This window comes from Porites lutea, chromosome 6 (genome assembly GCF_958299795.1).
Source record: "Porites lutea chromosome 6, jaPorLute2.1, whole genome shotgun sequence".
Lineage (NCBI taxonomy): Eukaryota > Metazoa > Cnidaria > Anthozoa > Scleractinia > Poritidae > Porites > Porites lutea.
Window position 1 is genome coordinate 16458855 of NC_133206.1, and position 13766 is coordinate 16472620.

General features: G+C 37.3%; 2 protein-coding genes across 5 annotated transcripts in view; one reads left to right on the forward strand and one right to left on the reverse strand.

The window, feature by feature from the left end:
• The window catches only part of LOC140941055 (intersectin-2-like), a 29555-nt gene extending 21495 nt beyond the window's left edge, over positions 1-8060 (forward strand). For all 4 annotated transcript variants that reach the window (XM_073390011.1, XM_073390013.1, XM_073390012.1 and 1 more), the window contains 9 exons: positions 2321-2361; positions 2751-2791; positions 2946-2995; positions 3209-3268; positions 4182-4259; positions 4520-4563; positions 5072-5157; positions 6836-6900; positions 7604-8060. In XM_073390011.1, the coding sequence (XP_073246112.1) occupies positions 2321-2361; positions 2751-2791; positions 2946-2995; positions 3209-3268; positions 4182-4259; positions 4520-4563; positions 5072-5157; positions 6836-6900; positions 7604-7720 (582 nt within the window). In that variant the 3' untranslated portion in view covers positions 7721-8060. The remainder of the gene's footprint in view (positions 1-2320; positions 2362-2750; positions 2792-2945; positions 2996-3208; positions 3269-4181; positions 4260-4519; positions 4564-5071; positions 5158-6835; positions 6901-7603) is intronic.
• A 1531-nt stretch (positions 8061-9591) lies between these two features.
• On the reverse strand, positions 9592-13254 carry LOC140940963 (uncharacterized). The gene is made up of 2 exons (XM_073389924.1): positions 12741-13254; positions 9592-11203 (listed from the first exon to the last, which is right to left on the reverse strand). Exons 1-2 carry the CDS (start codon positions 13252-13254, stop codon positions 10860-10862), a joined length of 858 nt encoding a protein of 285 aa, XP_073246025.1. The 3' UTR covers positions 9592-10859.
• Positions 13255-13766: the final 512 nt, after the last annotated feature.

Consider the following 13766-nt stretch of genomic DNA (forward strand, 5'->3'; position numbering starts at 1 on the left):
TGTTTACAGACAACCATTTGTAAATTTTCGTCCTGATTTGTAGTACACGTACAGTAAAATGTACTACGCGTATGTCATTACTTAATCTTGTACTCCCGCGCGCGTTCCTGATACCCTGTCGGGTCGAGAGGAAATCATTTGTGTTGTGATCACTGCCGTTGCTGCGGATGTAATGTTTTCACAAGTATTAACACTAGTGGAAAAACGATGGAAACACCAAGGTACAATGAAAATTGTTCTTGTGTGCATGAATAGTCAACTTAAGATAATGAAATACGGCAGAGTAACCGAGCGGACATGCATTATTTTCGACACTGACTTGTGCAATTGGTGAAAGGACGTGAACAATATACAGGATATGAACCTCACAAATGATGGGCCAGCCGTTTCTGCTATGCCCTATAAATGTTTTTCTTTTTTTTTAGACCTTTTCAAACCTAACAGATCCAAACCTTTAGCGTAGGTAGGCGTAGAACAGGTTAGGAATGTACTTTTGTGATGATTTTAGATGACCGCCTGCCATTTATTCAGTGGCATGATTTTTTATTGATGTTGGATGGACAACTAGTTCATTTCCCAGCTCCTAAATCACATAATGCTAAAGAAATTGTTTTCAAGATAGACAGACCAGTTCGTATCTCGCCAAAAAAACAATTACTGTGGCCCAGAAGTTCACTTGATGACAAGGAGAGCGGGAGTGGCACGTGATCGATGACGGCCGTGAGCTGGAAAATTTTCCGTTTTCATGCCCTAATTCCTCATAAAAGGCAAAAGAAGATCTCGCTATGTAGAAAGTGCTTTGCAATACTTATTCTTGGCGAGCAACATTGCAGCGATGTGGTGCAAATAAGGAGTTTTAACGGTTAACCACGAGAAAACATATCGACATTAAGAGGTCATAACAGACTAATGTTACTTTCCGTTTGCCGAAACGTGGTTAACCATTGTAACACGAAGGAAGCAGTGTTTTCCTCAGTTTGAGCTGTTGTTTCTTTGAGAGTCAGATACCAGTTCACGTTTTAAAGCTCTGCTTTCATTTTTCCTGCCGACAATAGAGAAAAACAGAGGGTTTCGCTTGAGAAATGCAGTCCAAATACTCAGACATATGCGCTCATGTCACGCTATTTGCGTTGCGTTATCATGTCACAGAGGGTGTCACCGGGTGGGATTGAAAGTAATTGTTTTCGCGTACACTTGTAATATTTGTTACGCTGTCCTTAGTTTTTTATTAAATTGGCCATGAATTTACCTTCACTTTTCCGTAGTTCCGATATTGAACGCAGTGATGGCCGATCCTCACTAACACTCCATACTTCCGTGGCCGGCCAGTGACTATCCCCAATACGGGTCAATCCTTACCCTACCCCTGATTGTTTGCGTCTTATCAATCGGATAAAGTAAAGAACGAGGAATATTCACTTTATTAAAAATATTTTCAGTACGCATACTCTTGAAATTCACCAAAAGTTGTACATGTGCGTGGGAGTTCAGCCTCATTTTTTAGCTTGTAAACTATATCGCCGTTAATTCTGGATACCGCAGCCCTTTTATTACGTCATCACGTAATTCGAATTAGCCCTATATTTCGGTCGTGAAGAAGTCAATGTCAACCCCACCACCAATAACATAATTATGTCATTGATTGCTTTAATTTCAGTTAAAATCATTGTCATACAGAGCTCAACTTGTGTGCAGTAGTACAATTTTGCATTCAGACAATGAGGGACAAAAGTGTTGAGACACTTCCGTAAAATGGCCCCTTTTTGAATAGTGGACTTACCTATCCCCTTCCCCTGTCTACCTCCACCCCTCGCCCCCAAAATCAATGTTGTATTTTGGACCCTCAAGTCTTTCTTTTACTTCAGACAACATTGATTCAGGGGGTGAGGGGATTTATGGCGTTTAAAAGGAATGAAATAATAAATGAAGTAAATGTTTGATAAAAGCACCCGTTCTAAACAAGTGTGTCAACTACTTTTGTCCCTGATTGTAGCTTGGATTTAAGGCATATTTGCCTCTCAGTGTTGTCAACTGTTGCTGAGATATGATTGTTCAAAGACATATAAAATTATAATATGCACTGCCCTTTCTGTTTTGGCTCTAAAGTCACTTATATTGTTATGCCTGTCTTTATCGGGCAGAAACAATCTTGTTGGACATTATTACTTTGCACACAACTAATAAAATACACCCCCCAAAATGCTGAAAGTTTAAAAAATACCCTAAGCACTCATTCAGCCTCCAGATTTTTTTTACTAGGGTGCTTAATAAATGATTCAAAGGTGTGTTAATAATTAAAAATAATATGATTATTTTGTAGGGGTTATATGCTGTGAATGTTTGTGAAATTGAGTTGGCATGGTAGGTTATTTGCTTGATTGTTTGTATAAAAGCATGTCAATGTGTTATTTCTGGATGGTTAATTATTACACTGATCAATAAAATAATGATTAGTTTTTTGTCTTTCATGTAAATAGTTTAAGTTTATACCCTGTTTTTGACCTTAAAGTATTCCATTCAAAACAGACATAGACTATGAGTAGTCCCCATTTTTCCTCAGGGATAGAAGAGCGAGTGAAACGCGATCACGTGTGAAAATCACCCCACGCGAGAAAAGGCTACACGTGTCACCTTTTCTCGCGTGGGGTGATTTTCATGCGCTCTCGCATTACGCTCACTCTACTATCCCTGAGGAAAAATGGGGACTACTCATCGTCTAAAACAGACATATCTGTGTAATCTTTCTACAGGTGGCCTGGACTCCACAAAGGCAGATTTGGGTGGTTTCCAGGTAAGAAAATGAATTCAGCAACTGAATAATGATGACATATTAATTTAGTTTTGAAATGAGATGATTTCTGCAAGTTATAGCTATCGTCAACAACCTGGCAGCTATATTAGGATAACTCACTGTCAGGTGATATTGTTGATATCTTTTCCTACAGCTCAATGTGTAACTGGGTCTGATGTCACAAGTATCACTTCCACAAACGAGGTGAGTGCATGGTGTTAACTGTATATAATTATACATAATAACAACTGGAAAGTTGTTATTATCGAGAGATCTAACTTTAACTAACAACTTTACTAATGATATTAATAATAACTAATGATAATAATAATAAGTCATAATAATAATAATCCATCATTATTTTCCTTTTTAACACAGTTTACTGTAGTTTAAATCTTTGTCTTTTGATGTTTTTAGTTTCATCCTATTCCTGTGGCTGTTGCGCTGAATGTTATAAAAAGAACTATGATGAAATGGGTAGGTGAAATTATTGATGGATTAGCTGAGTTAAATGGTTATTGTTGTCATGAGGATGATTTTCACTTGAATTTTGCATCTTCAAGCCTTTCTGGACAACTTATCCATCCCTGGAACAATCAGTCTTTTAAGGAAAAGATTGACACAATAATGGTAACACAGTGAAACCTCTATTAAGCGGACACCCCCTATGAAACAGACACTAAGCCGGGTCCTGAAATTAATGTCTTATATTCCCTTTATAATGAACCCCTATTCAGCAGACACTTGTATTAAGCGGACACGGACACTAAAATAAATTGTATTTGGCTAATTTCTATTATTAAAAACCTCTGTTAAGCGGACACCAGACTGAATTGACATAGTAGTTTTGCATTATGTCCTTTAAATATGTATACAGTAGTCGATTAATAAGGATAAATCGATACATTTAGCTGTCAATAAACTGTAGATTAGACCAATATCTGGCCGTATGATTGTCATCTGCAATCAAAGTTCACCTAAAAGTCTTGCACAAAGTACAGCACAGCTTCCTTACCTTCCTTAACAACATGGAACTTTATCACAGTACAGAGTAACTGTTGAATTTACAAACCTCTATTAAGCGGACACCCTCTGTTAAGCAGACACTTTGGAAGGTCCTGAAGGTGTCCGCTTATAGAGTTTTCACTGTATCATAATAGAAATGAAACATTGATAGAATAAACTAATCCATGAAATGCTGCTTTATCAACCTTGTACCCAGTACCTCCTCTTCCCATCTGCTTAATCTGTTGCTTCAGGGAGCTCCAGGGGATGGAAAGAAGTAAAAGTACTCTAGAAATATTTAGTGCTTTAAGTTATTACCTGCAGAATGCTGTCTGTATATATTGATGAACAAATATTAAAAAGTGATTATTTTTCTTTTTGACAGACCAGCAGCAGTGCTGCCATTCCAATTTTTGAGGATCCAATGACATTAAAGGTTTTTAAACCAGACAAAACATTCAAGGTGAAAAATGTCTTTGATTTTATGAGTCACTGTCTTGCTCCAAGTTACTTTTATATTTTATTAATTTAATTTTCACTCGAGTTTATGCCAGCAATTCTTTGTATACCTGATTCATTTTTGCAGGAGGGTAAACAAAGTTTTTACTTAATGTTTTACTTTCCTTTAGCTTGTCTTGTGTTATGTATAGTGCAAGTGGTACTGTTATACAAATTATTATTTTCATAAATATTTAAGTCTTCTCAATATTTTTTTGTTTGCAGACTTGTAAAGTACATACTGACTGTTTGGTTTCAGGTGTTTTGCAGTAAGTGTAGCTGTCATTATTTGTCCAGACACAGAAGTTCCAATAATATTATCAGATGAAATGAATTATTCTACAATATTTTGTTTTCTTTGTTTATGGTATTTCCATGGCTCTTAAATTTTTAGAAAACTCTAGTATATAACAGTGCTGTGACTGTTACTTGACCAAAGGCAAATTACATTCAAGCCGGTATAAGGACTAAATGTTTGCAATCATAAAGACTGGACTAGTAAATTTCATGTATTGAACAAGTACTTGACATTATATGCTGTTGATCCTAGTAATGAATTGTGAAAGCTGCAAAACATTTAAGTGAATATTACTAAAAATGTTTCATTGCTTCATTGTAATAAGGACTGTGATTATTTGATGAATATAGAAGTATAGTCAAACCCTATCAGTGTCCACCTCTCCGCCCGGGTTACTTTTTTCATCCTGGCTGACAGTCCATACATTCACTTACACTTTGCTTTATTGTTAAATGCCTTCTTTTGTTTTTATTGTACAGCCAATACACAAGGCACAAGAGTTTTGTTGGGGGAAATATTGATGTAGCAGTGTTAGAATTGTGGGAAGAATCATTGGATGGTTCAGGTAAGAGCGCCATCTGTCTTGGCTGTTCAAAATGATGATGTGGAAGATGTGCTCCTTGAGGCAGAAAGGGAGCACCCACCCATGATGACATGCAGCTTCGTTTTCACCTAAGCCCCTGAGCTCCCAGGGTCAATGTCACCTTGTGACTTACGCCAAGGTGATCCCATTAACAAGGTAGTAGTTGACATCAACAGATTGGGAGTTACATTTACTTTTTTTCCATCGCTGTTGATGGGAATAATTTTTAATGTTGTGGTAGTCTTGTGACATGGAAGAATGTGTCATGAAGCCTTTTGCCACTCACCCTTTCAATATTAACAGTGTCAGAAAAATTAATTCCATGCTCTGGTACCTAGAATCTACAAGAGACTAGTCTAAGGAGCTGTGAGTGAATTGTGAAAAGTGCTTAATGAAGATGAGCGAAAGCTTATTCATTTATACCAGGGCTTCCTTTAACAGCAAAAGACTTTCACTGATAATAAAAGTCTTTCTTGTACCCAAACCTTGCTTCAATCAGTCTTTGACCCCCTTCTCGAGAGTTTTTTTATCCAGCTGACCACGCTCTGACAAGCAAATTGTTGCGGGACAGGTATAAGGTTGTGGATAGGGCAAAAGGGATTACAGATATCTTAAATCTGCCATCATTGCCGTGCAAAGCACACCTCACCCCTCCCAAAATAGCTCCTTTTAAATGCAGTAAAAACCTGCGACTAAGAACCTGGTTTTTAAGAACCTAAGGCTAAAACTTGCCAGTTAAACCGCCTCTATATAAGAACCTGTTTAGCCTAAAATTTGAAACAGGTTCTTATTTTCTAAAATCTATAAAAACAAAAATTCTGTACAGTTAAGCATATACGACAAGTCAAAATTCAGGATCCTCTTTGGAGACGTAGGTGCCTTATTACTCCAACTGCAGTTGTAATGGTATACTGGTTTTACCCAAGGAATGAGCTGAATACCGCTAAAATAATACTGTTAGCTACAATGTATTTTTTTCTTTCAGAAAATTAGAACCTATTTAAGAACCTAAATAGCCTAAATTTATGCTAATTACCATTTATGTAAAAACCTGTCTAGGCTAACTTGGGAAAATGGAGGTTCTTAGTTGTAGGTTATTACTGTATTGCAGCAAGTATTGTGTAGTTTTTGTTTCCTTTGACATCCAAGTTGATTATTCATTCTACCAGTTACCTATTAATATTAATATTCCAGTGTGTGACAAACACAGACTGCAGACTGCAGACTGGCAGGTAAACGAGTAAACACTGTTGTGAGATGATTTAACAGATTCCCTATCCCTAAACTTTGTGGGCCAGTTATTTAAACGGAATTTAGCCATTGTTTAACAAAACCGTGTTCTAAGTCATTTTCACTTTGCCCAGTGCTTTTATCTAAACACCATTTATCGTTTACAGTTTTGTTAAAGCATATAGAGTAGACAAGAAAAGCATTTATCTTCTTAAATTGACCCACTAAGGGAGAGATCTGGAGGTCCAACACCGGTGTAAGATAGACTTTGTTTAAATAACCGATCTTAAGTCTTCTTAAAGGCTTGTTTTAAGGATAGGAAATCAGTTAGAGCATTCCACAACAATGTTTACCTTGTTTGCCTGCCAGTCTACAAGTTTGCAGTCTGCGTTTGTCACACACCGCTAATATTCTTATCTTTAATATTCAGTACGAAGATGCCTGGACCCTGACGAAAAGCTGGTGGATATTTTTACAATGTGGGGAAAGTATCAGGTAAACATAATTTGTTTCCACACCATTATTCACTAATTTGATGGTTTGTTGTGTATTTACCACACACTGAAATAACACCTAATTAACAGTAATTTTTGTGAGAGCATTGTACTGATGGCTTGAAAACACAGAGCCCTAAATTTGTTCGGGCCTCACTTCAAAGTCGCTTAAAATTCTTTCATAACTGCATGGGCATTTCTTCATATAAAGGTCGATGAATGATATTTAATGTGATTAAGGGTTCTAGCTGTGAAACATGGGCAGGAATTTAGGGCTTTCCTGGCTATTTATTATTTGTTGGGCCATGAAGGCCAGAAAATCCTGTTGTTGTTATTTTCAAGTCTGGAAAGCCATGCTATTGTGTCTGTGGTTACTGCAATAACCTGGCCTTGACCATCCTTTTCCTGATGCAAGGGCAGTGCAGCTATAGTAATTTTATTTGATTGGAATGAAAAGATTTACTAAATATTAAATGCTCATGTACAAGTTGCACTATACCTCTAAATAAAAGAAAGAAAACAGACCCACAGTTATTATTGTTGAAACACTTGGCCATCATTACATGTATCTACCGACCAGAAAAAAGCTTAAGTAATTTACTTGCCGTCATAGCACAAACAAGCACAAAGATGTCAATACTGTGAGCACCAGTAAGTGGAAACTCTGAAGCCAATCCACTTTCGCTTATTATTTTCCTTTTTAGGACAAGATGAAGCTTGTTATTCACAGTTCAAAAGAAGGACAAAAAACCCTGACTAAGAAGAGCAAGAAGGATTCTAAGGACGAACCACCAACAGGAGATCTTATCACCTTTGATTAGTGACAGTGGATATGATAGTTTGATGTAAAAAAAGTGCTGTTAGATTTACCGGTAGTTGGAGATGGTTCTCCTTTCAATGTTTGGCGTGTCAGATGTGTTGCCTTCTTATAAAAACCTTTTAGTTTCATTATTTTTTAGACTAAAACATTATTTTCATACTTATATCTTAGCTAAAATAGGTGATCAATTTTCCCACCACATGGGAAACAGGCTTAACAACTTATGTTAAGTTTGGAGTGATTGCAGAATACCCAGCCCACTAAATATCATACTCAAAAAACTGCTCCCGCAGTCGTGTTCTATTATGTTGGGTGCGCAGTCCCACAGTCCAGTAGTCAACAAAAAAATTGGGGCTCCTGCAGTCACGCACTCCTGCAGTTGATGTCAAGTAACTTGTGTGCTTATAGAACAAGGTATACTGGTGCTCGCACAGTCCCACACTCCCGCAGTCTCTGTCTATTTATTATGCAAATCGGGCAAGTGAGGGACCTCAGGAGCAGTTTTTTAAGTTAGATGTTTAGTGGGCTGGGTATTCTGCAATCTAGCCTTAAGTTCAGGCTTGCAACCTTGTGCAGGACCTTGTTCATCTGAGTCATTAAGAGATTGAGACTTGGGGCCATTTATTTAAACAAAGTCTATTCAGACCGTGTTTTACAACAATAATAATTAGTGGAGCACTTGTAGTGCTTTCCACTGGATAAATCTCTATCCAGGGGATAGCGCAATTGGTTTCCCTAATACTTATCCACTGGATAGTGGTTTTTCCAGTTGATAGTGCTATCCAGCCTTTGAACAACCGGGGCCAGGGGCCCGTTTCTCGAAAGTCCTGGTAACTTTATGGGCCCGAAATGAAATATTCAAATCGAAACATAAAGAATAAGAGCGCGGTTCCTGGCTAGCAAACTACTCCATTTTGTTTCATTAACTGACAGTTTTATCGTGTTAGATGTAAAACTATTGAAACCTCCGTCTTTAATGTAAATGGAGACAGCTTACCAGGCCCGTTAATTATCGGGACTTTCGAGAAACGGGCCCAGATCTCACAAATGACAGCCTTTAGGATTAGCCAATATGAACATAACTTGGAAATTCATTTTGTTAAGCACTGGACAAACTCCATTTAAATATCTGAACCTGAGTGTTCATTCATAATGAGCCCTCCTTTCGCATAACGTTGCCAAGGGGTGGCTGAATAGAATTTTATTTGTTTTCCTATGCTATGAAAGTAACTGTGAATGATTTATAAAAGCCACTTGTAAGCTTTTTAGCATTATTCTTTATCTAGAGAAAAATATATTTTAACGGTATGTCAAAGATTTTATTAAAATCCCCAGAAAAGAGTCCATGTTTACACAAAATATCAAATTAAGTATATGAATCAGCCCTATTTTAAATAATGGCTGCTGAAAACAATCAAAACACTCTTACTCATTAAAAGTTTCAGCTGTCATACTTCTGACACCATCTGTTCTCTAAGCCTTGTCATCATGAAAAAAATATTAACCATGGATTTATCATTAATAAATTAATGTGTACTATACTGACAAATTCCTTTATTATTTCTTGATGATATTAACAGTTAAATTTCATATAATTAATATATACTACTTCTAGTAAAGGAATAGTGGGTACTCTTCTAACGTTGATGTGGATGTGTGCAATTGTACAGTTTTTTTCTTTATAGATTATGAATTTTTTTTGGTGGGGATGGGGGGGGGGGGGGGGTCCTAGGAAACGAGGCAGTAAAGGTGAAAGAAAGTGACTGTGAGAAAATGGTTTCTGCTAATTTCCTTTTTTAAAATAATATTAAAAAAGTAAATTAGCAGAAACCATTTTCTCACAGAGATTTAGGAAAATTGTTCATTTTTTTACTATTGCACAAAGGAGTATAAAAGAAGTCATGGCTCAGTTGCCCTTGTGAACAGCCTTAAATTTCCAATAATCAAATTTTGGAGAGTAAAAACATTTGATAATCTGTATCATGAAGTGTGTAAAGAAAGTTAGGATTTTATAGTTTACTCCTGGAATGGAAAACCAAATGAATATCAGAAATTATTTGTGATCATTCTTAATTTCAATAATTGAAATTAAGAATTATGTTTATCAATTTTGTATAATATTATTAACATTTTAATGGTGTGCCCTTTCTACAATTTTAAAGAGTTTTATACTTAAATGACAAGAATTATTTGAAACACAGGAATTTTACCAGGAAATGTGAGACTGAAGCGTCTATAAAATACAGTTAAAAGTATTCATACATTTTGGATTAAAATGGAGTTTCATTATTACAGATTGTGTGATTATATACTTAAAGTAAAATTAAATAAAATTTACAAATAAATACACTTTCTTTATTGTTGTCATACAAAATTTCAGTTTCAAATTGATTTTATTAAAAAATTTAATAATTCTTATGAGGTTGAAGGACACAACCAAATTTAGCAATACTCTTCTCTGGTATTTTGATTCGCCCCATGGGAGCACCAAAATACACCATAACTCACAAAAATATCCCACAATAATATGGACTTAACCGTCCCTTTGGCAAAAGATTATATCACAACCATCTTATCCTGAAGGTTTATATTATGTGCTGGTCAGTCACAGGAAAAGAGTTATGTATAGGATAATGCCTGAGCTCCAAGGCCTTTATATAAATAATGACCAAAGGGCGCAATGCAAGGTTATTATTTTTAAGGAGGCTGAGGAACCCCAGGCATTATCCAATTTAATGCACCTTTCCATAGTTTTAGAACCAGCAAGTCATTATTGTGGCCACTGAAGTGAAACAGCAAGTTATTAATTCTAATAATGACCTTCTGTTCCTCCTCAATGACCTGCTCTGTAATTAATTGAAAATAATAACCAGTTCAAAACAATCAAAAGGTGTGTTAACCGAGGTTTCCAATAGACGCCTCCCTCATTTCTGTGAGCAAAGGCAACAACCTGAAGCTTGGGTTGATGAAATACAAATAACTTATAATTTGCATGATCAAATACTGGTAAAAATACTTGCCTGTGAAGTACAACTCCTCAACCATTTCCTTATAGTATTTCCATAGTTTTCCAGGAAGTTAAGGTTCTGGAAGTTCTTATTTCATGAAGTCTTTGAACAACGCAACCATGCGAATACTGACTAGGCCGAATGCGAAAGCTCAGCCTCTGACTTTTTGTCTCTAACACTCACACACTTGTTTCCCAAGCTGTAAAACCTCAGTGGTTTAAGTGCCCACTCAGGTCCATAGGAATCTATGCCTATTCTTGCTGAGTTCACTATAGTCATGTCTCTACTGCAAAATTCCTTGTCATCTTCTATCCAAAATCTATTAGAAGTTGTCATGTCTTCTTTGTTGAGATTAGCTTTTTCAATATCAAGAGCTTGACAGAGTTTCGAAGGTCCATTACACAACTCATGGTCTTTCAACTTGCTGCCAGCATCTCTTCTTCGCACCCCTCTGAAGGATTTCATAGAGTTGAACCCTGCAACATAATGGAGATTTGCTCTCTGTTAGATAGGTCAAGGTTTATGGAAGCTCTCGCTTGACACTAGAAGTAAGACCAAGACACCATCAAATTAGCCTGCGTGAGCTGATTAATGTTTCCCTGATGTTTACATTTTCCCACATTGTGATTTTCAATGTTTAATACTACCGATGATGAAAAAGTATTCATTACTACTAAAACTCAATCAACACATAACCCAATTATGAATGGATAGAAATAGCAAAGAAATTTAATTTGGCTAAACCAAATGGAGAATTATTGTTAGTCAAAACAGAACACTTTTCCTGTAATATAATATTTGTAAGATCATTCGTCACAAATGCAAACACCTTACATTCTTACTAATAATGCAGCATAATATTATTTCAACTTTTTAAGAAGCCCTAAGAACAATCAATATCAGATTCCTCCTTGTCATAACAACGCTTTATAAAACCGAGTAAAAAAAAAATGGAGATGGCTGGTATCCTACCCAGTCCCTTCGGCTCTGAAGGTCACACGTTTCTGCTCATACTAGAACAATAGAAATGGCCTTACATCATTTATTCATTCTTTCACTGACGATAGCATAAAGCCTCATTGGCTATAAGCCAGTAAGCTCAAAAAAGAATGCCGTTGTCTTTGTATTCATCACTGTCAAGACTTTCATCTTAATAGTGAATCTTGGTGGTCTGTACCTCAAGTATGACTGTATAATGTCCTGTGTCAAACCCTTACTATAATTTGGGATTTCGGTTGACTTAAGTTTATGGTAGGGGGCGGGGGGACACTAAAAAAGGGAGAGTCTCCAGATTTTACATCTCTGAGCTCAAAGCACAGGAAACAAGGTGTAAAGCTGGTAACTTACTTTGGACTGACACTGTTACAGTAGTTTATTTTGAACCATTCCATTTTTATTTGTATTCACCCATCCCCTATTAAAGACAACAGCAACGCCATAATCCCTCCTTTTGAAAAATGCACATAATAAGATAGCTAGCCCCTTAGAAATGTTCTTTGAAGATGCCCTCCCTAGTACGGGTCTCAATTATTGAGTCATAAACCTGTTTATCAGGATTAAATACACGTGATGGAAGTTCAGCCCCACGCCCATGTATATGCAAGCTGCAGCCAGGTATGTGTCACTATGCGATTCTAGGCAACTGACACATTAAACACGATTGCAAGCTTTTTCTTCTGAAATACACAGCTACTCTCTTTGGGGTTCCCTGGGTCTTTATTGCCTAGACTACCGCGCAACACCCTCAGGGAGGGAAGGACGGGCAAGAAAAAGCTTACAATCGTGTTTAACGCGTTAGAATTGACCACTCCAGAAAATACCATAACATACCATATAGGCTCGATTTCCGCCGTCTCCCGGGTCCGGATGAAGACAATGCTTATGCAAAATTTTGGGGTGACAAACAAAGAGCATTATGGTATGTCATGGTATTTTCTGGAGTGGTCAATTGGATTGGCCTATTCTGACAGTACTCTGCACTTCATCCCCCTGTAGATCGCCATATACACTTACCCTGGAGAGGCTCCAAAGCTCTTATTAACACACAGGCACCGGGTTCTTGACTAGAGACATTGAGGCAGTGATACATTCCGTAAATAACGTACACATAAGCCGTACCGGGTTCCATATACAAAGGTTCACAGCGACCTATTCGTCTTCCACCGTAAGAATGGCATGCTTTGTCAACCTCACCTAAATAGGCTTCCGTCTCAACTATCCGTCCAAACGACACTTCTCCGTTGTCAAGAACACGATAAAGTAGCTTCCCCAAGAGTTTTTTAGCCAAGTCTTCGGCAGGTTGGTCGTAAAACGACCTGTCAAGTCTGGTCGAAGATCCATCAACTTTGCCCATTTGCTTTAGCCCTAGTTTTGTTTTCTTCGACAAATGGGTGTGTAAAGTATTGTTACAGTCCGTCTTGAAATATATACTCTCTGTGTATTCTTCCTTGATTTCAACTGAGGTCTCTAACTCTATTTCGTCGTTGTTTTTCCTTTTGGTCGCCTCACGCGTACGACGAGACGCCATATTGGTCTCCTAATATGACAAACGTTATGTAGACGTACACGAAATGCCGCTACTTTTAGTGTGGTTACGAGGGTGCGGTGGGGCCGGGGTGGGGGGAGGGGTACTGCCTTAATTGGGCTGGAAAGATATCATTACACTCTGTGAACCAAACTCTTTACAAAAGCAACCTCGGATCTTTTGAATGCAGAACTGACTACTTTGTAGCGCTACTAATTTTAAAAGTACAGGTGAACCTCTCTACAACAGCCACCTTGGGGACAGAAAGAAAGTGGCCATTGTAGAGAGCTTGAAACAAGAGTGAATGTATGGACTGTCCACCAAAAAAAAATGGCCGTTGTAGAGAGGTGGCTGTTGGTGGAGTTACACATACCACTAAGAAGTAGATGGGCTGACAAAAAGCCCAATTTCATTCCATCCCATTTTGGCAGGGACAGTTAAATAAAATTGTTCTGTGTGAAATGATAGCCCATCAAATTATACATGAAAACAAAAGAGTAATATCAGTTTTAATA

Bases quoted from the DNA above. Each gene is read 5' to 3' on its own strand.
- LOC140940963 (XM_073389924.1), bottom strand. From the start codon at position 13,254: ATGGCGTCTCGTCGTACGCGTGAGGCGACCAAAAGGAAAAACAACGAC. The intron at 11,204-12,740 runs GTAAGTGTATAT...ATTATGTTGCAG, and splicing joins AGCTTTGGAGCCTCTCCAGG to GGTTCAACTCTATGAAATCC.